Genomic DNA, 27,427 nt, shown 5'->3' with positions numbered 1-27,427 from the left:
CAGGCCTATGTAACAATAGTGTGAAAAGAAAAGTTGCTACTGACCGTATAATGGAGATTTTGAGTCGCAGACAGCCACAACAAAAAGACTGTCACAAATATAGCTTTCGGCCAGTAAGGCCTTCGTCAAAATTACACAACAAACACACACATACACACTCACGCAAACGCAACTCACACACGACTGCAGTCTCAGGCAACTGAGACCACAGTTGCCCGAGACTGCAGTCATGTGTGTATGAGTTGGGTTTGCATGAGTATGTATGTATGTGTTCATCGTCTAATTTTGACGAAGGTCGTACTGGCCGAAAGCTATATTTGTGAAGCCTTTATGTTGTGCCTATCTGCGACTCAGCACCTCTGCTATATGGTGGGTAGCAACTTTCCTTTCCACCATGTTGTTACATTCCATCCTGGATTTTCCATTGTTTGATTCAGGCCTGTGTAATTGATTTTTGTAACTCACTAAAATGAATTGAAAAGTAGGCAGCACTGTTCATTTCTTTTCTGCCATACTCCATGTCAAAGATGTTTTTCATGCCATGATTGGGGGAACAGTGCACATAATCTAATCCAAAAAGGATTGCTTACATAATACAGCCATCCTAATTTTGGTTTTCCATGATTTTACCAAAATACTCCAGGCAAATATCAGGATGATGTTTCCTGATAAGCTGTGGCTAACAACTGCCTCTTTCCTTGCCCGATATGAAGAGGATTTCATAGTTCTATACTTTATTGTACTACTTTGCTATCTTTTAATAAGTTATGAATCTGTTATGACATTGTATCACTGACTGAGAGCTCTAATTTTATAAAGACTACATTATCTCTCTGCTCACAACAAACTTCGAAACTTTTATTACTGAAGGGTTGCTGGTAAAGTTCTTGTGAAGAAGTTATGGTCTGTATTCATACTGAATGTTTTCCCTGATGTTTAATTGGTGTACTGCGACATTTTGGCTGTTTAGCTATTTTCTGAAGTGAAATGTTTGACCTGTTAACTATGTATATTTTGGGTTACAGTTATATAATTTCATGGTCAGCTTGTAGTTGGCCAGGCTTGAGAGCTGCAGCCATCATGTTTTACTCTTCCAGTAGCACACAGATAAGCCATTTACTATTGTGAAGGAGTGCTGAACTGTGTGCAGTGCAGTGATTTGGCTGTTTGTTACTGTCTGTACTGAACCAAATATGATGGCTACAGCCCTCAAGCCCAGCCACCATGGCTACCCATGAAACTTTGATTGTAACCCAAAACAGATATACTTAACAAGGTTAAAAATTATGCCTGAGATTGGCTACACAGCCAAAACATCAAAGGACGCCAAATAAAATAGAAATAAAAAACAGCAAATGTAGGAAATGTATTTCTTTCAAAAATGTTATCATTTTATGACCAAATTTTTTCCCCAGGTTGTCTGATTTTCTCACCAGTTGAGAGTATCAACTGTCTTAGGCTAAAGATGTGAATTCATGCCAGATAAATTCACAGTTGAGTATTTCTCTTTAATATTTTCTTCAGTGAGGTATCTTATGGTTACAGAACCTCGTGCACTGTCTCTTGCTATCAGTCTCACATGCCTAAGTGTGACTGCTTGGTATTTAGTAATTTAATGGTGTTTCTTGTGTAACCCAATGTGTAAATGGAAACATACAAATTAAACCTCAACTAGTCTAAGATTTGCTGTCACTTATCATACCTTTTATGTCTGTGCCCTGAGTTTTATGCTATTTCTGACCTCTTTTCTTTTGCTCTTTCCTGGATTTACTACAGTGTCTTGTCAGTATAGTTGCCATCAATAGCAACCAGTATTACATGACATTGTGTGCTCTGTGATCAAGTATAGGCACAGCAGCTGACTTCAGTCCTCTGTAACTAGCATATATAAATGCTGCAAGCTGTTGTGCAGTGCATGGTAGAGAGCAAATTATATCAGTATTAGACCTGTACTATACCATTTGCATTTGAAATGGGTGAAAAATGACATACTGTATGCCCCATAAATTCTCTTATCTTACAGGAGGTCTGTCCAGTCTGACATGTTGAAACCTGTCCAGAAATTATTTATACAGGAAGAGCACACACACACACACACACACACACACACACACACACACACACACACACTCTGACAAAACTTTAGATGCTAAGACTCACTGCAAGCATTTAAAAACAATGTTGAAAACTGCCAAATTTATAGCTTGCTAGGTGGTTGGAGGGATGTACACCCTTGCCATAGCTGCAACAGTGTATACGCAACACAGTGGGTGCATAGCTCTGGTCGTGGCACAATGTAAACAGGTAACATGGCACAATGTGATCATAATTTTGTTTCAGTTTCCCTGACAGTGTCTCTGGCACTGTTGTTCACAGCTACTGTTTGCTGGAATTTGCAATTCACTTGATATCTATAATAATCAGCGGTTGCCTTTGTATGTCGATAAGTGTTAACAATGGAGATAAAATTGAATTAATTTCCCATCTGATTTCTTCATATATGCTAGCTAATAGCATTTGCTTTGCATAGATTCCAGACTTCCACAGTAATGTGGATTCCAAGTAATGTTTTCAATCTTGCAGAGATTAAATATGAAGCGTGTGGTATGCAGTTGAAATCATCTACTTCTACAGAAGACCTAGTTACTTATTAGTTGATTTCTTGGACAGTCATTCAAATTATGTCTAACATTTTGTTAGAAATTACGGAAACATTAGAAGAAACAGTAAATAACAAATGATATAGTGAATTGTGGTTTGAACGATGAATGTTGTGGTAATTAATGTCCAAAACAAAATCTCAGTGTTCTCTAGTCTGCAGAAAATATAGGTGTTAATAGCTTTCAATGACACAGAAAATTCTGTAAATTTTTTTGTTAATGAAGGAGGGAGAAAACGCTTAAAGTCAAGCAGTGCCCAAAACCAGTTCCGTTTTGTAAAACTTGAAAGTGAATTGTATAAAAGGCACAAAGCATTACATGGCATACAAAATATACACCAATGTGGAACTCTCAGAATTGTTGAAGAAAAATTACTTGAAATATTTAGAACTGCTTCTGAGAATCTTCGCACTGTTACCCAGAGCGATCTACATGAGTGGGCCCTGTGAAATGCAAGTGAGATTAACATTACTGATTTGAAAGTTTCTTTGACCTAGTTAAACAGATTCAGGAAATTATATGGAAAATGAAGTTGCAAAATTACGAAGTTTACTTCAAGTAAATGTGTAGAGATGTCTTTAATAGGTAATTCTGTTGAGAAATTTGTAATTTACATAAAGACAAAGCTTCTTGTTACCCCCTAAAATACTGTGTATAAAGCCAAGAACTGTGCAAGAACTGCATGCAAACTGCACTTTGTCTCAAGTGGAAGAAAGACGAAGTGGTTTGCGCACTCATATACAATGATGTCAGTGATAAGTATCAGTTTCTGCAGCTTTATGAGTCTCTTCAGGAATGTCGAGGGAAATTAAGACAAAAATTTTAAAAAATGACTGTTTGGTTGCAAAAATGCATAAAAATGGAAGAGGATAATTTTCTGCATTACATCCAGAACTACTTCTTGCCAGTTACAACAAATAATTTGTTGGACTCTTGGCCTGGACATAACATGACATCTGTCTTAAGAAGGTACAAAAAGATTCACCTACTTGATAATGAAATTTTTTGACACTTTAAAGCATTTTTTAGAAAATTATTGGACAGTATAATTTCTGATAGTTCTTTGTTATTTTAGGTTTATCAGCAGAATAGTGTGGTTAAACTTCAGTAATTTGTGAATTGTGAATTTGCATCAACAAGTTTTATGAATTTGCTAAGTTATGCCTAGCATGCAGTGCAGTATGCAGAACAATGGCCATGACCATTTCTTACTCCATCCCACTTCTGTCTAAATAAAATTAATAATTACTGTGGTGTGCCTAAATGCATTAATGTTTCTTTTGTGAGGTGTGCCTGCTGTAAAGAAAGTGTTTGTTTTCATCATCCAGTACACACTTCCCATTTTTTTATGACTTCTGGAAATAATCAAGGAACTATCTCATTGTTAGTAAAATATACGGTATTCAAAACTTATCATAAGAGATTGCTACAGATATTGTTATGAAATATTTCTTGACAACATATTAAAGTCCCGATTGATGGAAGTACACTGCCTTGATTTTCTTTCCTCTGCTAGTCACTTTTGTAACAATTACATCTGCAACAGTTTAGATGACAATATGAAGTGCAAGTTATTTAAAAAATTAATGATTTGAGACATTTTTGGTGAGGTTTAAGTGCTTAAAATTCACAAGTGTGCTCTTTGAAATTTGAGTTACATGACAGTACATTCTCCTCAAGGCTCCGAATAGCGTACCAGGCAGGAAGGGCTGCACGAACCACTGTTATAAATGGTTCTTCATGTTGCAAAAATGAGTAACTTTAATGTTTTTTAAAAAACGATACTTGAAGTGCCCTTAGCAGCTAAAATTTTGACAGTGTATTTCTTTCCGTATATTCTTCTTGTATGAAAAATTTAAGGTTAGGTAATGACGTATCAGATAGGACCATTATCTTGTTACGATACAATACGATATGGTATAGTAGTTATTGCAGTGCCTGTGTTATTTGATTACACTGCAAAGTTCCTTTGGACATGTATGCATGTTCAGAGGAACACGCACTGCGGCGACTACCTGTACTGCATTATACATAATGGACATACAAGTACAGGCTGTAGAAGTATGTTTGATGGCATATGGGAGTTTGGTCTCACTGTGAGTCATGCACAGATAGCCAAATGATAAGGCGACTGCTTGCGATAAGCGGGAAACGCAGTTTCGAGTCCCAGTCCGGCACAAATTTTCATTGTTGTCATTCCATCCTACAGCTGGTGGTTGCCCTTATTTGCAATTGTGAAGACATTTAATATATTTTATAATGCAGTGCCTGTTCCTTTAAACATGCATGCATGTCCAAAGGAACTTTGCATCATAATCAGAATAACACAGGCACTGCAATACCATATTTTTCTGCCGATACCAGGCAAGCGACTTTAAAGTACAGCGTCTGGCCTGTACGGGAATATACATGATGGACGAGTACAGGTTGTAGATGCATGTTTGATGACATAAGGAAGTTTGGTCTTACTGTGAGTCATGCACGGATAGCCAAATGGTAAGGTGACTGCTCATGATAAGCAGGAAATCCAGGTTTGAGTACCGGACCGGCACAAATTTTCATTGCTATCATTCCATTCTACAGCTGGTAGTTGCCCTTATTAGCAGTTGTGAATACGTTTAATGTATTCCCTTGTTAGTCTCATGATCCTTACATGATATATGTGACAAATATAATAGAATTATTGTACAGTCTAGCTCAAATGCCAGTTGTGTAAATTTTCAGAACATAATTTTACAACATCACTTATGACCAAATGATTTGCATTTAAATTCTCTAGGCACCCCCCTTACACTTTCATTTGAGTTTACCAACCTATTAACAATTATAGCAGCATGTGTCAATTATTTTGTCATCTGGTAGGCCCACATGGTAATAATGGTGCAGCACTATAGTGTAGGCTGCACTAGCATATTGCACATGCTGTCCTTAAAAGTTACACTACATATTCCCAAAATCTTTTCAACAAATAAGTTTCCATTCATCTTTCTAACACTGATTTCATGTGCTGATTGAATTTCATATAAAAATTCTAAATATGTATGCTATTTCTTATCAGCATTCAGCAAAAATATTGATACAAATCAGATACATAATTAGCAATTGCTTCTGTGACAAAAACTTTATTTTTTTTTAAATTATTGGTTCGTTTTGAGTAGTTATCTAATTTCTTTGTGTTATGTAACAAAGACATTTCATTAAAGAAGTATTGAAAGACATTAAAATGAACTATGGATGAAAATTTTGTTTTGAATAATTTGTCCAGTGCTGTAACACCCATTTTGAATGTACTGCCACAGGTTCCACTTCATTTCAGCTTGTATTTTAGGTGGATGTGTAATAACAGTGTTGTAAAACAAGCAATAGACAAAATATTAATGCTTTTATTTTAAACATATGTTCGTGCATTTGTAGATAGCTGAAACATTCCATTAGCACAAGTTTCAAACTCAAAGCTCAGATGTAATACGAAATGTGACTGCAACATTAATGAAAAGATAAGAAACATTGGATTAATGTAGATAATGGTGCTATTTTCACACAAGATGTGGGCATAAGACTGACTTCAACTGTTGTGTGAATGAGAATGATAGGTAAGCTGTTAGAGAGGGTAAGCACATATGAGGACCAGTTTGAAATTAATGCCTCCTATTTTTTCTCCTTCATTAAGTTGGTGATGTAGTTATCATTAATTTTGTAACACTTCGAAGACCAAGCCAAAGCGAAAACTTGACTCATTTCATGTGAGAACAATGTATGAACATCTCACGACCTGCCTCTTGCCTGGTGCTGCATTCTGTTGTCAATTTCTAGAATTAGTTTGAAAGAAATGTTAGTAAATGTTACAGCTGCTGTTGTGAATGGATGAGCCAATATGATCGCATTGATATAATTTTTTGCATGTACTCATTAGGTTTCGCAGTTTGCTGAAGTTCTACTACAGGTGTGTCATGTTTATTGAGTGACCAAGAAATTCTGAAATTCAGGACAAAGAAATTGCTCAATAATTCACCTCGCATCAATTTCTTGGAAAGATGATTATACTTTCTGTCATTATTTTAAAATTTGTTATCTATCAAAGAACTAAAGTAATATTTAAAATTAACCTTGAAGCTCAGCCCTTAAAAAATATGTTTTACTCTTGAAAATACTTCTGTTAAAAAGGTGCCAGAAACATTTTAAATAATTGTATAAATGGTAAAAACATCTTCTAGAAGCCTGAACTCTCCTTCAGAAAATATTTACAAGCTGCAGAGCACCAAACATTCACCATTTTTAAACCATGAATTTGGCACGCTTTTGCAAACCCTTTTCTGTAGCCTGTGCCAAAGCCAGCATCCTATGTTAACTGGTGGGAGCACTATACAAGTTCAGAAAACCGATGGCATTGACGTGTTCTATGATTGAGTTCCTTACTGCAGAAGGTGAAATGCCATGTTACATTCATGAAAGGCTGAAGATGATGTGTGGAGATGTTACAGTGGATGTCGTCATGTAGACAGTGTTCATTGCCGTAGAGAAGTAGAACGGCAAATGCCGTTGACTGATGCAACACGGAGCAACTAGCCAGCAACTACAGTGACTTTACACAACATCCAACATGTCAACTGAATCATACACAGTGAGTGCTGGCTAACAACAGATGAAATATATCACCTGTTATCCATTGGTAGAGGCAGTGTGATGGCCATTATTGAAAACTAGGCTACTCCAAGATTTGTGTATGTTGGATATAAGGACCATGATTTTTACTGCACAGGTATACATACTCTTGTTTCAAGGTGGAAAAAAACTTTGGATGAAGATGGTGATTATATTGAAAAGTGACAAATTAATTGTTAATGTTATCCTACAGCATTTACTTTTCTTGTAAAGTAAAAAGAAAGAAAAGGAGGCATTACTTTCTGACCAACCCTCGTAGTAGCTACAAAGTGAACAATATTGATGAAGAGAGATATTTGATATATTTTCAAATCCTAGTATCATGTCCTATCTTTTATTTGTCATTCCAGTTTATTCACTAAGTTCTGAATTACTCTAACATTTTTGCGATATTGCTGGTGTGACATGTCAAAGTAGCTACTTTATTGCAGGAAATTCTATATACCAGTTTCTACAGAGATGCTTGGAGTTGCTTCGCAAGGAATTCAGTGAGTTAAAGACGGTTACTGCTGATCAACTGATGTATGTGAAAGAGGATCTGATTTTACCTCATCACTACACATTTTATGATTTCATTGTTACAAAGGTATGTACATTAAAATATAAATTGTTCTTTCAATGATTAGTAAATATGAATATAAATAAACGTAAGTTGTTTTCCACATTACAAAAGGTTTTTTCAGTGTAGATGTGAAGTCCTTTCATAAGACGCTATCAGTGTATCTTCTGAGCAATTTTTTATTTTAATTCTGCTTGCTAAAGAAATTGAACTAGAAAAGACAAAAGGTGTAGTTTGAGAGAAATTTGAGTGATCTGAATCAGAGATCCATCTTCAGTGGATGAAGGAATGAAACCAAAGGAAGGAAAAGGAAATTCAAAGCTACCAAATGTAGGTGTTGTAATTGTTTGAAGTTATTTGGAGCTCATAGTCATATAGATGTAAGTTGGGGCTATTTATTTATTTATTCATCCATCCATCCATTCCTGCAGCCTTCGCAGACAACTTCAGGAGAGAGAGAGAGAGAGAGAGAGAGAGAGAGAGAGAGAGAGAGAGAGAGAGAGAGAGGGGGGGGGGGGAGGGGGGAGAGAGAGAGAGAGAGAGAGAGAGAGAGAGAGAGAGAGAGAGAGAGAGAGTGTGTGTACATGCACGCATGCGCGTAGATAGTGCTAATGTACTCGCACTGTTGATTGTTTGAATTATTCTTAGATTTCTTTATACAGTATACTCCCGATTATTTGGGGTAACATGGGAGGGGGTAGGGGGGGGGGGATGCCTGAATCGAAAAACATAAATAATCAAGATATTTTCAAACATGTATTCAGAACAATGTCTGTTGGATGAGTAGCAGCAGCAGAGTCGGTGGCCCATGTCTGAGCATCCTCAGTTCCGGCGCAGTCGTCTTCCACTGCCAGTCTGACTTTGCATCCGCCAACCCAAGTGTTTGGCAACCCACACTGCCAGTCCCCGTGTATGTGATGCATCTTTTTTTTTTAACTCAAATAATCCATACATGAATAATCAGAAGAACATTGTATCACTTTATACATACATGTATATTAAGAGGAAATCAGTTACTTTGAAAAAAAATAGATATGAAATAAAAAGAAAAAAATACTGTTTTGCCTCTTGCAGTAATCAGCTGCTGTTTTACTCTTAACCCTTTCCACTGCATAATGCAGGCACAAATTGTCCCTGTGCACTCTAAATAAATTTCCGCTGCCTGGGCCACAGAAGATTGTGCTAGTCTCATTGTGGAAACAATGAGGCCCCTGACCAACAATTAGGGTGTACATTAAAACAATAATTGCTCTTTTAGGCAAATATATTTACGTAAGTATTGCAATACAAATTTTTTCATTGTGTGATAGTTTTTGAAACTCTTCAGGGTGGACTGTTTCCATCATCATTTCAGTCTAATAGTTTAGAAATAAGTCAGTCATCGGCAGAATCATTGTCAATGTCATTTCCACTTACACATTCCTCTAAAAGCTCCACAATCTCTTCCTCAGAAATGACTGTGCATGAAGAACTAGCCATTTCCCACCTACCAAATTGACATAATAATTACATCCTCTCTCTCAACACAACTGCTACAGTCCAACACTGAGTTAATGCGGGCTTCCCCAGATGGCAGTACTATGCAGCATTGATGCCTAGTATGGTCAGATTAAAGAATGGAGCATACGAGAGCTACAAAAAACTGTGTTGAATGAGGCTTGACATCATAGTGGAAAACAAAATTTACAATGTCGAGTGCCACACGCCATTGGAGAGGAAAGGGTTAATACCACAAACAAAACAGTCCTGAGCTCTGATATTCCAATAAATTATAAAAGTGGCTTATAAGACACTTTTTATTTTTTTGCTTTAGAAAATAACATTCCATCCTGAACCTGACAAAGGGGGGTGGGGAGCTGTTTTATATGGAAATTATTTTTGTTTCAAGTATCGTGATTGTAATGGGACGTTCATTGTTAATTAACTTCTGTTATTAAACACAAATAGTGTTAGGTAGAGAAGCTGGTAAGTATAAGAATCCCTGGGTGCATGTAAAGGCTTTTGCAAGATGTTCAGTTATTAAATTACACAATGTTCTTGCTACATATTTCTGTAGAATAAATACATTTTTGATATTGTGTTACTCCAGAATATTATGCCATAGGATGGTATTGAATGAAAAGATGCAAAGCATTTTCATCGGCAGGTCAAAACATGATAAAGTAGATACTCCAGCATTTAAGGCTAAAACTGATTAAAAAATGTTTTAAAACATATAGATGTGTGTGTTCTACCACCCATCAAGGTAATTTGTCTGTGAAACAGTACATTTGCTTACAATCAGTGTTCGAAGGCTAACATAATGTTTCCACACACAGTAGTTACAAAATCATATTTCCCAAAACAGCTCATCTCTTATTGTTCATCAAAGAGTAAAGGTCGAATTTAAATTAAGTGATTACAATACAGTGAAATGGAACAACTTGTAACAAAGATCTGGCTAATACGATCAGTCAGACACACACTGCACTCAAACTCTTATGGGAATTGGTGAAATAGAGCGAGTAATGAGGATAATGGGCAAGGGATCCTACATTAGCAGTGTGTGGACAAGTAGAGAATTTTAATCTGATGGGAGGCGTGCTGGGGTAGTCCATGCAGTTGTGATGACCACTGTGTCCAGAAGGCACAGTAGTCAGCGCACCTGCCTAGTAAGTGGAATACCCGAATTTGAATCCCTGTCCTGCACAAACTTCCAGCTTTCTTCATTGATTTAAGTCAATGCCCACTGGCAGCTAACGTCATTAATTCCTTTGTGTGTTGATAGCTTTTGGAGCCAGTGACTCGTTTTTCTGACAGAAGCATTGAAGGTGGCGGAAGAGGGGTGAAGTAAAAGGACTGGAGAGGTTTAGGAAAATGGGTAGAGTTCTGAAAAGTTAGCCAGAACTCTGGATCAGGGGAGACTTACCAGATGGTATGAGAAGGAATGGTGACTTTTCCGAATTCTGCCACTTTTCTTAAACCTGTTTAGTCCTTTTCCTTCATCCCTCTTCCATCTTCTTCAATCCTGCTGCTGGAAGGAGCCACTGTCTCCGAAAGCTTGCATACATAAAACCTTTCTTTATATAAGTGTTCCCCAATTGCTGCTTGGTGAATATCTATCCAATTACATTATATTGTCAAAAATGGATTATTTTTGTTATATATATATGAAGTTATGTAACATGTCCACATGTTTGCCCTGTGAAGTATCCATACTGTTCCATGCTGAAGAGTGGTTCTATCAAGTCAGCACAGGATTTCAGTAGTTTGGGTGAAATAAGATCATGGGCAGAAGAGTTATGCTTTTGATAAATCTAAAGATTTTTATTGCTGATTTGGCAAAACTGCCTGATGGAGAATGCAATAGCTATGTAAATAAGTCTCCTTTTGATAGCTCATTTTTTGTCCATATTTTGACTTATTGTTAGGAAGAATTAACTCAATTAAGTGAGCAATTGCTTTTTTCTTGAGATTTTGATTTTTTTTGTACGTAATGTGTGGTTTTACTTTTTTAATGATATGATGGACAATTTTGCAATGCTGCTCATAGTGCAGATTCAAGTCTTGGTTAGAGCTATCCTCTGTATTAAATAAAACTTTTTGTTGCCACTAGACAGCTCAATTCCATATTTTGCCTATCATTTCTCTTGCCTTCCACTGTTGTCATCCCTGACCCTTTCTAGTGGAAAACTACACTCCTGGAAATGGAAAAAAGAACACATTGACACCGGTGTGTCAGACCCACCATACTTGCTCCGGACACTGTGAGAGGGCTGTACAAGCAATGATCACACGCACGGCACAGCGGACACACCAGGAACCGCGGTGTTGGCCGTCGAATGGCGCTAGCTGCGCAGCATTTGTGCACCGCCGCCGTCAGTGTCAGCCAGTTTGCCGTGGCATACGGAGCTCCATCGCAGTCTTTAACACTGGTAGCATGCCGCGACAGCGTGGACGTGAACCGTATGTGCAGTTGACGGACTTTGAGAGAGGGCGTATAGTGGGCATGCGGGAGGCCGGGTGGACGTACCGCCGAATTGCTCAACACGTGGGGTGTGAGGTCTCCACAGTACATCGATGTTGTCGCCAGTGGTCGGCGGAAGGTGCACGTGCCCGTCGACCTGGGACCGGACCGCAACGACGCACGGATGCACGCCAAGACCATAGGATCCTATGCAGTGCCGTAGGGGACCGCACCGCCACTTCCCAGTAGGATCCTACGCAGTGCCGTAGGGGACCGCACCGCCACTTCCCAGCAAATTAGGGACACTGTTGCTCCTGGGGTATCGGCGAGGATCATTCGCAACCGTCTCCATGAAGCTGGGCTACGGTCCCGCACACCGTTAGGCCGTCTTCCGCTCATGCCCCAACATCGTGCAGCCCGCCTCCAGTGGTGTCGCGACACGCGTGAATGGAGGGACGAATGGAGACGTGTCGTCTTCAGCGATGAGAGTCGCTTCTGCCTTGGTGCCAATGATGGTCGTATGCGTGTTTGGCGCCGTGCAGGTGAGCGCCACAATCAGGACTGCACACGACCGAGGCACACAGGTCCAACACCCGGCATCATGGTGTGGGGAGCGATCTCCTACACTGGCCGTACACCACTGGTGATCGTCGAGGGGACACTGAATAGTGCACGGTACATCCAAACCGTCATCGAACCCATCGTTCTACCATTCCTAGACCGGCAAGGGAACTTGCTGTTCCAACAGGACAATGCACGTCCGCATGTATCCCGTGCCACCCAACGTGCTCTAGAAGGTGTAAGTCAACTACCCTGGCCAGCAAGATCTCCGGATCTGTCCCCCATTGAGCATGTTTGGGACTGGATGAAGCGTCGTCTCACGCGGTCTGCACGTCCAGCACGAACGCTGGTCCAACTGAGGCGCCAGGTGGAAATGGCATGGCAAGTCGTTCCACAGGACTACATCCAGCATCTCTACGATCGTCTCCATGGGAGAATAGCAGCCTGCATTGCTGCGAAAGGTGGATATACACTGTACTAGTGCCGACATTGTGCATGCTCTGTTGCCTGTGTCTATGTGCCTGTGGTTCTGTCAGTGTGATCATGTGATGTATCTGACCCCAGGAATGTGTCAATAAAGTTTCCCCTTCCTGGGACAATGAATTCACGGTGTTCTTATTTCAATTTCCAGGAGTGTAGATTTGTGGTATTGTTTGAAGATTTTTATGAAATCATTAAACTCCACATCTGCTGTGTATCCTTCGTAAATTTCCACCCCTTGTTCATCCTGTAAATTCTCTCTGAATAGAGACAGACTGAGTCACCATTTGCAATTTATATTTTTGTCTTCGTAGCCAAATCTAATTGACAGGGATGGCCAAATTCAATTATTACATTCTCTCTCTGGCAAAGAATGTTGTGCGTAGCAACAAACAATCAAATAAAGGTGGGTTATATGTAGTTGTGCAGGCAATGCATGTGTCACTAACAGACATTCATTTGAAAAATGCAACACATAATAAGATTAAAAAATTCATCTGTGCAGTAAGAAAGTGGTTGTGCTAGCTGTCATAGTGTTTTGATCAAGAAAATGGAAATTTTGTACTATGTTGACTATCTTTTAGCTACCTTTGTAATAAGGGTCTCAAGGCGTATTTCCTGACAGGCTTAAACATGCTGTAGTAATACACCCATCTATAAAACTCCTCTGACCACAGACCTACTTCACTTTACCCGTTATTTTGAATTTTGTTGTCTCTACTAACTCATTTTCCTGTGAATATCTTGTTAACTGCCTGTCTGTTTGGCTTTCATGGAAGATTCTCCACAAAGAACGGCCCACAAATCAAGTCCTGATAGAACAAAAAAAAAAGGCCAATAATCCTGTATTTTGTGATATTGCTAAAGCCTTTAAACAGGTATATCACAAAATTCTACTTTGTGTGATATGTCATTAATGGCATCTCTCTTTGTTAGATAGAATCATCATACCAAAAAGCAGAGACGCCTCGTTGACAGACTGTGTCACAGGCATGTAACTGTCCTCACAAGGGGGAACATAAAATGTGAGGTCCCTCAGGGATTGGTACGGAGCCCATCCTTATTCTTAACCTACATAATTACCCTCCAATAACTTAAAAGATTGGTTCAGAAACTGTAAAATTTACAAATGATGCAAACGTACTAATTCAGTGTCTCAATTCAACATAAGCAGACACAGCTCATATTATAGCTGAGCAAAGCTACAAATGGTTAACATAGACTCATGCTATTTCAAATTGGCAATAATGACCCTTTAGCACCAGAAGTAAACATCCTGAAGTAAATGGAACCCTCTGTATTAAAGTCCATGGGATGCAGTTGGTTAACAATTTAAAATAACCAACACATAGATAAACTAATTGTGACTTACACATCTCATGACCCACATTTGCAATTCCCAACTCAAATTACCAGATCGTCATGTATGAATTCATCCACTGAAGTGGCAGTTCGGAAGATTAAAGTTTTCTTTGTTTTTTGTATTGCCATATCCTCCTGAGTCCTGACATATTTTTTGAATATTTTAAAAAGAACATACATGAACCATATAGGAACAAATTCAATGCAAGTATAGTATACTATACTCCAGGTTCCAGTAAATTCTAAGCTATTCATTAATTTTAATGAGTAGATTAATGGATGTTGTTACGGATGTTTCCCATTTATAACAATATATGAAAAGGATAGTTGCTACTCACCATATAGCAGAGATGCTGAATCGCAGGAAGGCACAACAAAAAGGCTGTCAGAAAGTTAGCTCTTGGCCAAAGAGGCCTTTGTCAAATGTAGACAACATACACACACGCACAAACTCACGCAAACACAATTACCACACACATGACAACAGCCTCTGGCAGCTAGAGCCAGACTACAAGCAGCAGGGCATTATGGGAGAGGCAACTGGGCGAGGGTAAGGAGGAGGCTGTGGTGGGGAGGGGGAGGGATAGCAGGGTAGGGGTCAGGGACAGTAAAGTGCTGCTGGGAGTTTGCAGGGACAAGGTGGAGAGTGGAGCAGCTAGGTGCAGTCAGGTGCACCTCCCTTAACACTAACATCCCCAATGCCCATGGCCTTACCGATATTGAACACTGCCTTTCCCAATGCCCAATAGATTCCGAACCAACCACCTCTTTCCTAGTTGCCATACCAATTATATCCTCACCCACAATTACTTCTCCTTTGAAGGCATTATCTATAAACAAATCTGGGGTATGGCTATGGGCACCCACATGGCACCATCCTATGCCAACCTATTCACTGGCCATCCAGAGAAATCCTTCCTAAATACCAAGAATCCCAAATCTCTCACCTGGTTAAGATCTATTGATGACATCTTGGTGATCTGGATTGAGCGTGAGGACACTCTATGCACATTCCTCCAGAACCTCAACACCTTCACCTGTTCCTACTCAACCCATCAAGCCACCTTCCTTGATGTTGACCTCCACCTCAAAGATGGCTATATCAGTACCTCTGTCTATATCAAACCTACCAACCACCAGCAATACCTCCACTTTTGACAGCTACCATCCATTCTATACCAAAAAGTGCCTTCCATATAGCCTAGCCACCCATGGCCATTGAATCTGTAGTGAAGAGAGATCCCTCTTCAAGTATACCATGGGTCTCACTTGAGGCCTTTACAGGTAGTAGTTACCCTTCCAACCAAAAATAGACCTCCCATGCCTTATCTTTGCATGCAAAGACCCATCGTTTGGGCGCAGAGGAGCGTTACCCTCGTGACTCAGTATGACCCAGGACTGGAGCAACTGAATTGCATTCTCCAACAGGATTTCAACTACCTCTCACCATACCCTGAAATGAGAAATGTGCTGCCCACTATCCTTCCCACCCCTCCCACAGTGGTATTCCACCACCCATCGAACTTACACAATATTCTTGTCCATCCATACACAACCCTTGCCTCCCAGCCCGTTTTCTCATGGCTCATATCCCTGTAATAGACCTAGATGCAAGACCTGTCCCATACATCCTCCCACCACCACCACCACCACCACCACCACCACCTACTCCAGTCCTGTCACAGACATCACCTATCCCATCAAAGATAGAGCTACTTGTGAAACCAGTCATATGATCTACAAGCTAAGCTGCAACCACTGTGCTACATTCCACATGGACATGGCAATCATAAAGCTGTCTGTTCCCATGAATGGCCACTGACAATCTGTGGCCAAGAAACAGCTGGACCACCCTGTTACTGAGTACACTGCCCAACACAATGTCCTTCATTTCAGACTGCCCCACAGCCTGTGCCATCTGGATCCTCCCCTCCAACACTAGCTTTTCTGAATTGCACAGGTGGGAACTCTCCCTGCAATATATCCTACATTCCTGTAACCCTCCTGGCCTCAACCTTCATTAGTCAGTGCCCTTACCCACCCGGACCCTGTTGCCATTCCAGCATTACACAGCCCTCTGTTCCACCAATGCACCCACAGTCTTTTTATTTCTGTCCTTTTCCGCAACCCCACCCCTCTCCCTGCCCTCCATCTAACCTCCCGACTGCACCTAGATCCCTCATTCTCCACCTCGTCCCTGCATGCTCTCAGCAGAACTTTACAGTCCCTGACCCTTACCCTGCTATCCCTCCCCCTCCCCATCGTAGCCTCCTCCTTACTCCCACCCAGTTGCCTCTCCCAAATGCCCTGCTGCTTGCAGTCTGGCTCTAACTGTCAGAGACTGTCATCATGTTTGTGTTAATTACACGTGCATGTTGTTGTCTGCCTTTGATAAAGGCCTTGTTGGCCTATAGCTAACTTTCCAACAGTCTTTTTGTTGTGCCTTCCTGCAACTCAGCATCTCCTCTATATGGCGAGTAGCAACTATCCTTTTCATATATTGTTACATTCCATCCTCGTTTTTCCATTGCCCAATTTATAACAGTAGGAAATAATTCTGCCATCATCTAGAAGGAATATAGTAGTTTTTTTATTACTTTATAGCAGTTGAAAAATTACAAAGTTCAAAGCAAAAACTCCACAAGTACGCATACATGCACATATTAATTATTATGAAAGTCAGCAAAGCAGTTCTGCTGAGCATTTAAGCATAAAAATGCTTCACAAGTTAAACATCTAGCCCTTTATAGCTTTTTAAAATTCTCTCTACGACATTTTTGAAAAATTTTTGTTGCAGTTGTCTTAGGTATGTGCTCTGTTTGCTTTTGGGTTTCTGAAGATGGCACCAATCCTGGTTTACTTCTTTTAGATGACCAGGCTCACGTTCTTCTTGGCTTGCCTAAAATCACTTATCTTGGTCCAAAAAGGTATCCGGTATTCAGGAACACACACTTTCAATAAATTGCCAGCAACCATTAAAAACTTGGTTTCAGATAAAGTGCAGTTTAAACAGAGTTTGAAAGACTTTGTGATTGGAAACTCCTTCTACTCTATAGATGAACATCTTAACAGGGTCTGTTAGACCAGCTTAAGTAAAACTGTTTGTTAGATTTAGTTTTGACAGTACTGGCCACAACAGTCGAGATTGGGTATCTTCTGTATGATAAATTTATTAAAGGCACATAACTATGTTTCGTTCTGACAGTGTATTAATTCTGTAAAAATTAGCAGTTCTGATTTATTGTACTATGTTCCCATATTGACAACCTCCTGACAAATGATAAGGGAAGTGAGTATTACGAGGGCGGTTCAGAAAGTAACCTCCGATTGGTCACAGTGCGGGTTGTGGGGGGAGTAGCGACGCCATCTGTGCGTTCACGCACTCAACAGGTCAGTCGGCACCAAGCCGTGGTCAAGTGAACGTCGTACCTGCGCTAGTTTAGTTTTTGTGGCAGTTTGAAATGTGTGCTGCAATAGAAAACCCCGCCAAATGTGAAGTGCGTGCTGTCATAAGGTTTTTTACAGCCAAAGGATATTCTGCAGCAGCTATTCATCGTGAGCTTTGTGCCGTGTACGGACCAAGAGTTATGAATGAAGGAGTTGTCCGTGAATGGGTACGTTTATTTAAAAGTGGACGAGAAAACGTTCATGATGAAGAGAGGAGTGGTAGACCATCATTGGTGACTGACGAACTCGTTCAGACAGTTGATGCAAAAGTTCGTGAAAATCGACGTTTCTCAATGTCGGAGTTGTCTACTGGTTTTCCACAGATTTCTAAGACTCTCTTGTACGAGATAGTGACAGCAAGATTGGGTTACTGTAAGTTCTGTGCACGATGGGTGCCCAAAATTCTTACCGACCACCACAAAACTCAAAGAATGGCCTCTGCATTAGACTTTCTGTCACGTTATGAGGACGAAGGAGAACCATTGTTAAACAGAATCGTGACCAGTGACGAAACCTGGATTAAGTACGTGAACCCTGAGACAAAAGAACAATCAAAGATGTGGGCACATTCAAATTCGCCTACCAAACCAAGAAAAGCCTCGCAAGATTTTTCTGCCAGAAAACTGATGGCAACGGTGTTTTGGGATGCCAAAGGGGTGTTGTTGGTTGAATTCATGGAACGTGGTACGACCATTAATCAAGACGTGTACTGTGAAACAATAAAAAAGTTACGACGGGCTATACAGAACAAACGCCGTGGTATGCTGACTTCCGGTATCGTTTTTTTGCACGATAACGCCCGTCCTCACTCTGCTCGCAGAACAACGGCCCTTCTTGAGTCCTTCAAGTGGGACGTTATCAACCATCCACCTTACAGCCCAGACCTGGCGCCAAGTGATTATCACCTCTTCATGCATTTGAAGAAATGGCTCGGGTCACAGCGGTTTGATGACGACGAAGAGCTCAAAGATGCGGTCACAGGCTGGCTCCAGGCACAAGCGGGTGATTTTTATGCAGAAGGAATTTCAAAGCTTGTGAAGAGATACGATAAGTGCCTCAATCGCTATGGAGACTATGTAGAAAAATAGTGCAAAGATGTTGTTGTAAGATGTATATATTAAAATATTTTTATTTAACTTGGTGTATTTTTTTAAATCAACCGGAGGTTACTTTCTGAACGGCCCTCGTATATGCAGATGTTCTATGTTTTTTATGTTATACTTTGTGACATGTTCCACACCTCAAGAGCTATTTCATTCTTGGGTCTGTGGAACGAAAGCTGAATCTAATCTAATCTTGCATTTTTACTTTGAATCTCGGGTTGCCCTTCATCACCTAGTTTGTTATTTCTGTTGTCCAGGTATCGTCTTAAAGGCTCTCAGTTGCAGAATCTTCATTTTTCTGATTCTCTTTGCAACATCTGCAATATGGCATATAGCTCCTATTGTCCATTTCATGATCATTGCACACACTGGGCAGTGGAAATTAACTCTATCTGTCTTATCCACACCACCCTTATTGAGATTATAATTTTTAATTACAGTGGGATTCTGAATATGCAAATATTTTCTTTCTTTCTTAACCCATCTTCAGCAAGTGTCACTGGATTCAATATCTTGTCCATCCATTTTTTAATTGACAACTTTTGATCTTTTCTTACCAGCATCTCACTGGACCCTTGTCCTTTCTGTAGACCTCTATCTGACTTGAGCCGGCCTTGCATAATGGTCCCTGAAGATCCAAAGTCTTTCTCAAATAACAAATCAGCTAGTTTTACAGTTGTAAAAAAAATCTGTTGTAAATTATGTAGCCAGGCTGTAATGATCTTGTGAGCAGCAAGGCAGAAGCATTGCTGATGCCACACACAAGCAACTCCTGTTCCGTTAGGACTGACCAAGACGAACACATTAATTCCAACTGGATTTTGTTTCCCTCTGACATACAGTTTGAAATCACTGTGGCCTTGAAATGATACCATCATTTCATCAACAGAAATGTGGAGAGACCTAGGTTGCAGAAAACAGTGTCCTTGACTTTTTTCAGGAGTGGACACACTTCCCACATTTAGTCATTTTGTCTCTCGTTTTGAGATATTTAGTTGTCAAGTACAACTTTTTGAGATTTTCTTAACTGAAAATATTTATCCCTACCCTCAGCTATAACACATACTTCCCATTGTTTTTGCCAATACATCCTTATTATAGATATTGCAAGTAGTTTCAGTAAAATACTTGTTACCTCTTCTGGAGCTGTTTAAAGAGACTTACCATACAGCAGGGTATATGTCTGATTTGTTTCCTCTGAAGTGAGATTAAACAGAGAGAAATCTATATACTGTGAACAATAATCAAAACATGCCCCTTCTTGAGTGATGATCTGTGGATAAGGATGGAAACTTTGAAGATTTTGTTTTGTGAAATGTATCCTTCTTCAAAACTCCCTGTTGTTTATTACTTCTGTAGCATCCTAGAAAATTATAGCAAATGTAACAAGTTTCTGCCAAGATGCATATTGACAGAAATATCTGTCACTGCAACTAAATGCATAACTGAGACATTGCCGTGGGAAAGGTTGTAACTGCCAAAAATTCTAATTTTGAAGTTGAAGGTAGTATTTGATGATGCCAATGCCACAGAGAAGGTACGGTATTATGTCTAGATATAATCAACCTTAACTGAAAACATATTCGCTAGATAGTGTAAGTTGTAAGTGCAGAGCTATTGGCATGAGCAAGGTAGTATTTCCTTTTACAGTGCCTTGACAACAGAGTGTGTGTGTAGACATGTTGGTAATGAGCAATAGTGTTTGTTGTGATACAGGTCTGTGTTTATAAATCAGTATGCCGCCAAAACCTCATCTGTTTACAATGGTAAGTTGATATTAGTGACTCTACTAATACTTTACTGTTTCGTGTGTGTTTAACCAAACTCGCTTATGCACATAATTCTTTCCTAGGTAACATCTAAGTGCCATTATAAGTGATGTGAATTCACTTAAGAGGGTATAAGAACATTCATAAAGAATTTTGGAAACAGACATCTGATACACATGGATCATCTCTCACGGGTCTCATTAATATTCAGAGAGGGCCTGATGGAAAAGTACTATGATCCAGCATTAAGTAGGAGGCAGGTTTGTGTCACATATTGCTTACCCGCCAACAGTAGCCATGTGCAGATTTGCAGCAGATCTTATTAAAAATATGTTCGGGCTGTCATGCAAATGTGTGTATACTGTAATAGAGAAGAAGAAGAAAGGAGTGCAAATATTTGAAGACTACTGGGGTAAAAATCCTTACTATCTGTGTTGAATGTTCAGGCATTTTACCACAAAATTTTTCCATAAAATACAAATAACAGTAATTCTGACAATAAGGAGTGATTTTGTTTGTTTAATATACATATTGTGGGATTTCATAGACAAAAACCTGCCATATTTTTCAAATGTGTATGTTACACAAAGCATGAGTGTGTGTCTACCATTCCACCCGGCGGACTTGTGTCAAGGTCTGGTGACCCAGCCATTCTGTGGATGGTTTTTAGGTGGTTTTCCATCTGCCTCTGTGAATGCGAGCCGGTTCCCCTTATTCCGCCTTAGTTACACTATGTCCGTGACTGCTGTGCAAACAAGTTCTCCACGTACGTGTACACCACCATGACTCTACCACGCAAACATAGGGGTTACACTCGTCTGGTGTGAGACATTCCCTGGGGGGATCCAACGGGGACCGAACCGCACAATAACCCTAAAAGAGGGGTTCAGTGTGGGGCGGCGAAGGGGTGAAGATGACTGTGGTAGTTGCTGTGGGGTTGTGGACCACTGCGGCTGTGGCGGGGACGGAGCCTCTCTGTCGTTTCTAGGCCCCTGGTTAACATACAATACTAATACTTTGATGCAGAAAGGAGTACAGTATTCAGCTATAAAACTTCGATAATGTGCTATTTGAAATGTTTGGGAGGTGGCAAACTATTTTCAAATGAAGGTTAAAGTTGTTTGTTCTTAAGCACACCTTCTATACTATAGAGGTATTCTTGAAAAAATGTGGGCACGCAAGTACGTGTGTGTGTGTGTGTGTGTGTGTGTGTGTGTTCTCCACGTACGTGTACACCACCATTACTCTACCACGCAAACATAGGGGTTACACTCATCTGGTGTGAGACATTCCCTGGGGGGATCCAACGGGGACTTAACCGCACAATAACCCTGAAATCTGCTCCTTCTTCTATACATTCTCCTCCTGTACGGCATGGCGATGTGTATCGTGCGGCTGCCTCGAGTCGAATGAGCCTGCAGCAGCCTCAGTAGCGGATGCTGCTACTGATAAGAACACGCCGCAGCAGTTATCAGCGCCGTTGCGCAACCGGAATTTAATTTTTCTGCAGTGCGCGTCTAGTAATACTAGAACGCGTGTTGCGCGGCAGCCTCGCCCTGCGGCTAAGTCCCGCTAAAGGTCACCCGCCTTACACAGCGGCATACGGCCAACGCACACAGCATTATGGAACATGTGAGGTTACAACAGACAAGCCATTTTCACTCTACACAAGGAATCACAGGAGGATTAATGCAGATGATAAATTAAATGTTTGGTGCAAAATGTCTGGTGTGTTATCAGCGCCATTGCGCAACCAGAATTTAATTTTTCTGCAACACGCGTCTAGTAATACTAGGACGCGTGTTGCGCGTTGGAGGCCTACAATGAAAGAGACATTATTTCTTATCACACATTTGCATTTGGAGTGGTACCCAACAGGGATTATGGAACATGTGAGGTTACAACAGACAAGCCATTTTCACTCTACACGAGGAATCGCAGGAGGATTAATGCAGATGATAAATTAAATGTTTGGTGCAAAATGTCTGGTGTGTTAACTAAATACATTGTTGTACAATGAGATATTACTTTGTATTACCATTCTTAATAAAGAGAACCATCCCTATCTATCCCGTTAGATTTTTTTTTTTTTTTTTTTTAAATTAAAAATACTAATTCAGCTACTGAAGCATCTTTCTCTTCTATGGGTTGCAGGGGTTAAGATCCCTGGGGAGGTGGGTGGGATTTTTCTATGCTGTGTGCGTTGGCCGTATGCCGCTGTGTAAGGCGGGTGACCTTGAGCAGGACTTAGCTGCAGAGCGAGGCTGCTGCGCAACACGTCTCCTAGTATTACTAGACGCGTGTTGCAGAAAAATTAAATTCCGGTTGCGCAACGGCGCTGATAACACACCAGACATTTTGCACCAAACATTTAATTTATCATCTGCATTAATCCTCCTGCGATTCCTTGTGTAGAGTGAAAATGGCTTGTCTGTTGTAACCACACATGTTCCATAATCCCTGTTGGGTACCACTCCAACTGCAAATGTGCGATAAGAAATAATGTCTCTTTCATTGTAGGCCTCCAATCCTTGAAGAGGTTTATCAGTACCTCTTAGAATAGCAATTGTTAACCATGAATTGCCACTAACTACTTCTGTTGTAGTACAAGAAAATTGAATCTTGCAACCAACAAAAGTAATAGGTCCTTGTAGTAACTCTTGTTGACCAGTTTCATTTGGTGTAATTGAAAACGTGTCAACTGTCTTGTACACTGGCAATCTGCTCCTTCTTCTATACATTCTCCTCCTGTACGGCATGGCCATGTGTATCATGCAGCTGCCTCGAGTCGAATGAGCCTGCAGCTGCCTCAGTACCGGACGCTGCTACTGATAATAACTCGGCGCGGCAGTTATCAGCGCCGTTGCGCAACCGGAATTTAATTTTTCTGCAACACGCATCTAGTAATACTAGGACGCGTGTTGCTCGGCAGCCTCGCTCTGCGGCTAAGTCCCGCTCAAGGTCACCTGCCTTACACAGCGGCATACGGCCAGCGCACACATATCACATATCACGAGCGGTCTGGCGCGACCAATAACGACCACAATTAGTATTTTTAATTAAAAAAAAAAAAATCTCACGGGATAGATAAGGATGGTTCTCTTTATTAAGAATGGTAATACAAAGTAATATCTCCTTGTACAACAATGTATTTAGTTAACACACGGGTTATACTACAACAGAAGAACTGAAACGAGTAAACAACCTGCCCACCTCCCCAGGGGACGTAACCTCTGCAACCCACAAAAGAGAAAGCAATAAACAACCGAAAAAAAATTATTGCGCAACACGGGTCTCGTAATACTAGGACCCGTGTTGCGTTGCACCGTAAGCTGCTGCTGGCCAAGTGTCTCCAAGCCGCGAGCAGCGTGGCGGAAGTCGTTATCAGCTCTAATTAAAAGCCGGAAGTTAACTTTCTGCAATTATTGCTTATCAGCACCGTAATCTCCATAAGAATAACACAGAGCGGAAGTGAATTTTTCTGCAACACGGGTCAAGTAAATATACGGCACCCTGAAAATTTCTAAGTCCGAATCAAGGTCATGCGTAATAACACGAGTCGAATTGGTCTGGCGCGACCAATAACGACCACAATCAAACTTTAAAGATAAGAATATTTTATCAAGGACAACTATAATACAGAGAGAACAAGTAGACAACCCGCTCCCCTCCCCAGGGGACGTAATCCCTGCAACCCACAGGACAGAAAGAAATAAATGACCAAATAGAAATTATTGTCCAACACGGGTTCTACTACAACGGAAGAACTGAAACGAGTAAACAACCCGCCCACCTCCCCAGGGGACGTAACCCCTGCAACCCACAAAAGAGAAAGCAATAAACAACCGAAAAAAAATTATTGTGTTCGTCTTGCGACGAATTCGTCTCGCCTTCCCTCTTTTAATTATCTGAGGAAGAAGACGCCTCTTCATGCGCTTCATCCTCAGACTCCGACGAAATCTCAACAATTTCGCCTTCAGGCGCCCACTCCGGCGAGGCCGGCGCCTCCATCTTAATAGGTGAGCGGACCTTGCAATGTACGATATGACAGTTAGCTCGTACCAAATGTACACGCGACCAATACTAGTGCGCACCTGTGTGTGTGTGTGTGTGTGTGTGTGTGTGTGTGTGTGTGTGTGTGTGTGGCTTATGTATAAGTATTGTAATTCTCTCTTTGATTTTTTTGTTCAATTGATACGTTCAACATCATAATGATTATTGTGAATATGATATACTAAACATGGAACTAACTCACGTTTCACTTAGGCAAGAAATATTCGTTGCCCAGAAGTAAGTAATTGAAATCATGTGTTGTGTTCACACACATGTATTTGTGGTGTATGCAGGGCTGTGCCCCAGCATATTCAGCCACCCCAGCATATTCAGCCATCAGGCATCATACTTACAGGGATATTTTGTGGCTCAGGTGCAGCCCCACCCTCATGTTGGAGGATGTTTATCAATAGAAGAATCACTGATATGTTTACTGCCAATCCTCTTGCAGCCACTCAGCTGCTGGGAGTGCCACCTGCGCCTACATGCGGCACAGAGGTTACAATACACAGTGCTGCAGTCGCAGGCACCTAATTGTCTCTGCACAGTCACCTGCACGTATGAACCAGGCATGTACTCTTCCACGGACGCCATTTTAGATTGGCATTCCACCCTTCAAGAGTCAATTACACTCCAGGCTCCACTAACCAACAGCCGCTACAAGTCTCTGATACGGACTCAGTGCCTGCTGCTGCCACTGCCCATGATTGTGTTGCCTTGCTCTCACTGTGAGTCCAATATGAGACTGCACTTCCTTCAGACACTCCTTAGCGCACTGCTTCGCAGTATCTACATGTGACTGGCCACAAGCTCATCGCCTTGTGGAACCATGTCATTATGGCACCTTGCTGTCATTATTTATCATCGCTGCTCCTCACCACATTGACATTTATGGACTTCATCCTAGTGTGCACCTGTTAAACACTGCCAAGGACTGACATTTTTGTTTTCATGTTGTGTGGACTTTGGTTGTCAGATGCTGTTTGCAATTTAATTATGTTGTTATTGCAAAGTGTGTGTCTCAGTACTGTCAGTCACACCACTTGGTTAAAGGATATACTACAGTATTGCAGATATGTGTGTAAGAAAATGGAAATATTAACCACAGCCTCACACAACATTAATTCACTGGTGAAATTTGTTGTCAACAATTCAAGGTAGTTTGAGAGCAATAAAGATACCCACAGATATAGTACAAGAAGTAAAAATCGTCTGCAGTTCCTGCTAGGGAATGTAACTGTGTCACAGAAAGGACTGAAATCCTTAATTGTAAAACTCTGACAATCTGCCTTGGGAAATAAAATGTTTGATTGACAGCAGAATTTTAGTGTCCAACAGTGATTCAGATTCCCCGCCCAGCACGAGAATCATTGTGGGCAACAGTTAAGAGATTCTCAGGCTATATACTCCAGCCACAGCTTGCTCCTATGCAAGGTACTGCCAAGCAAGTATGTCACATGTCAGTCAGTCTCTTGCTAGTGATTGAAGCCTTTAGTTATGCTCTATTGAACAGTATAGTTTGGACTTTGCCTGTACTATGTTTGTGATCTGGATTGCTCTCTGGACAGTTCCATATGGTCTGGATTTGTTTTTGGTTAGCCATTTGCATCAGGAACTCCGCAGCCTTCAACCTCTGGAACCACCTGTTATTCCACCGATCCTTGCATTACCTCTAGCGCAACTGAACATAACGTGTTCCATCTATGCAGAGTAGGATACAAAAGTGGCAACAAATACTTTCTCGTTTTGCAACTATCCCTCTGAGTCATGGATCCTGAGTTTCTTAAGTTGTGGCAACAGTAGTTGCAGCTACAACTGCAACAACAACTGGGAGTTTCAGAGCAGCAGCACGAACAGCAGTGGGACTACCACCAGCAACAGCAGAAATTGCTTTTACAACTGCTGCGAAACCACCAACAGACTCCAGCAGCAATGTCCTCAACAAGAGAAACAAGAGTTGGGAGCTCTATTTACATTGTTTTGTTCTTCACTGCCAGATAAGTCAAGTAACTGAGACAGAACATCGGTCTGCACCCTGTCTTGTAGTAATAAACTGTAGAAGGCGGTGCAAAAACTACAGCCACTCTCGAACCCCAGTAGTTTGACCATTTCTAATGTTTGACTGTTACAGTCACCAAACCCATAAGCACAACTAGGCTCAAATTTAACCAGTGTTTTAAGCAATGTAAGCATACATACACAGCATAGGCTGCTCACTTGCAAGTCATAGCAAGCAAGTGTGATTTTTCCTGTAAACCATACATCACATTGTATGCCAGCTCATTCATCCATGATGTTGTTACACACCTTGATTCTGTTAGAGAAGTTAGTGTGAAGACTTTGTGAGTTATCTGATCCCGTCCTGAGTGATGTGCTAAAACTTGCCAAAGCTCAGGGAGTAACTGCATTAGTGCAAGCTATGTTTCACGATTCTTCAAGTGTCGACATTGTTAGAAGTATTAGTCACTGTTGTGCTCTATGATCAACTGATGACTTCCAATCAACTTCGTCATCGAGTTACCAAGCACTCGTTCGTCCAGTAGGCAAGTGACACAAGATTCAGTGGTTAGTGCAGTAATTGGCGATCCATCACCCTCATCTTCAGTAGATGCACAAAAACATCAGCACTTTGTCTGCCATCAGCATGTCCCAAAGGCAAAGTGAGTGTCAGCTCATACAGCAGTTTCCTCTCCATCATTGTCAAAGGGTCCCTCAAAAGTTCATGGCATCAAGTAGCATCTAAATTGCAGCCCACGAATTTACTGCCATTTCTGCATCACCTGTTTTGTATGCTGGAAACTGGGGCATCTAGCAAGTGTCTGCCC

At 40.9% G+C, this 27,427-nt stretch overlaps 1 protein-coding gene across 2 annotated transcripts in view; it reads left to right on the top strand.

Moving 5' to 3' along the window:
• Positions 1-27,427, top strand: part of LOC124796306 (protein FAM50 homolog) — a 125,120-nt gene that overhangs the window by 87,534 nt on the left and 10,159 nt on the right. The window contains exons 6-7 of one of the 2 annotated variants that reach the window (XR_007016742.1): positions 7,754-7,908; positions 20,633-20,809. Coding sequence is in view for 1 of the 2 variants with exons in the window: in XM_047260432.1 (XP_047116388.1) it covers positions 7,754-7,908 (155 nt within the window). In the remaining variant the exon portion in view is untranslated. The remainder of the gene's footprint in view (positions 1-7,753; positions 7,909-20,632; positions 20,810-27,427) is intronic. The other variant, XM_047260432.1, reaches the window with a different exon arrangement.

Source organism: Schistocerca piceifrons, chromosome 4 (genome assembly GCF_021461385.2).
Source record: "Schistocerca piceifrons isolate TAMUIC-IGC-003096 chromosome 4, iqSchPice1.1, whole genome shotgun sequence".
NCBI classification, from domain to species: Eukaryota; Metazoa; Arthropoda; class Insecta; order Orthoptera; family Acrididae; genus Schistocerca; species Schistocerca piceifrons.
The sequence above is the reverse complement of the archived record's forward strand: the minus strand, read 5'-3'. Positions and strand labels throughout refer to the sequence as shown.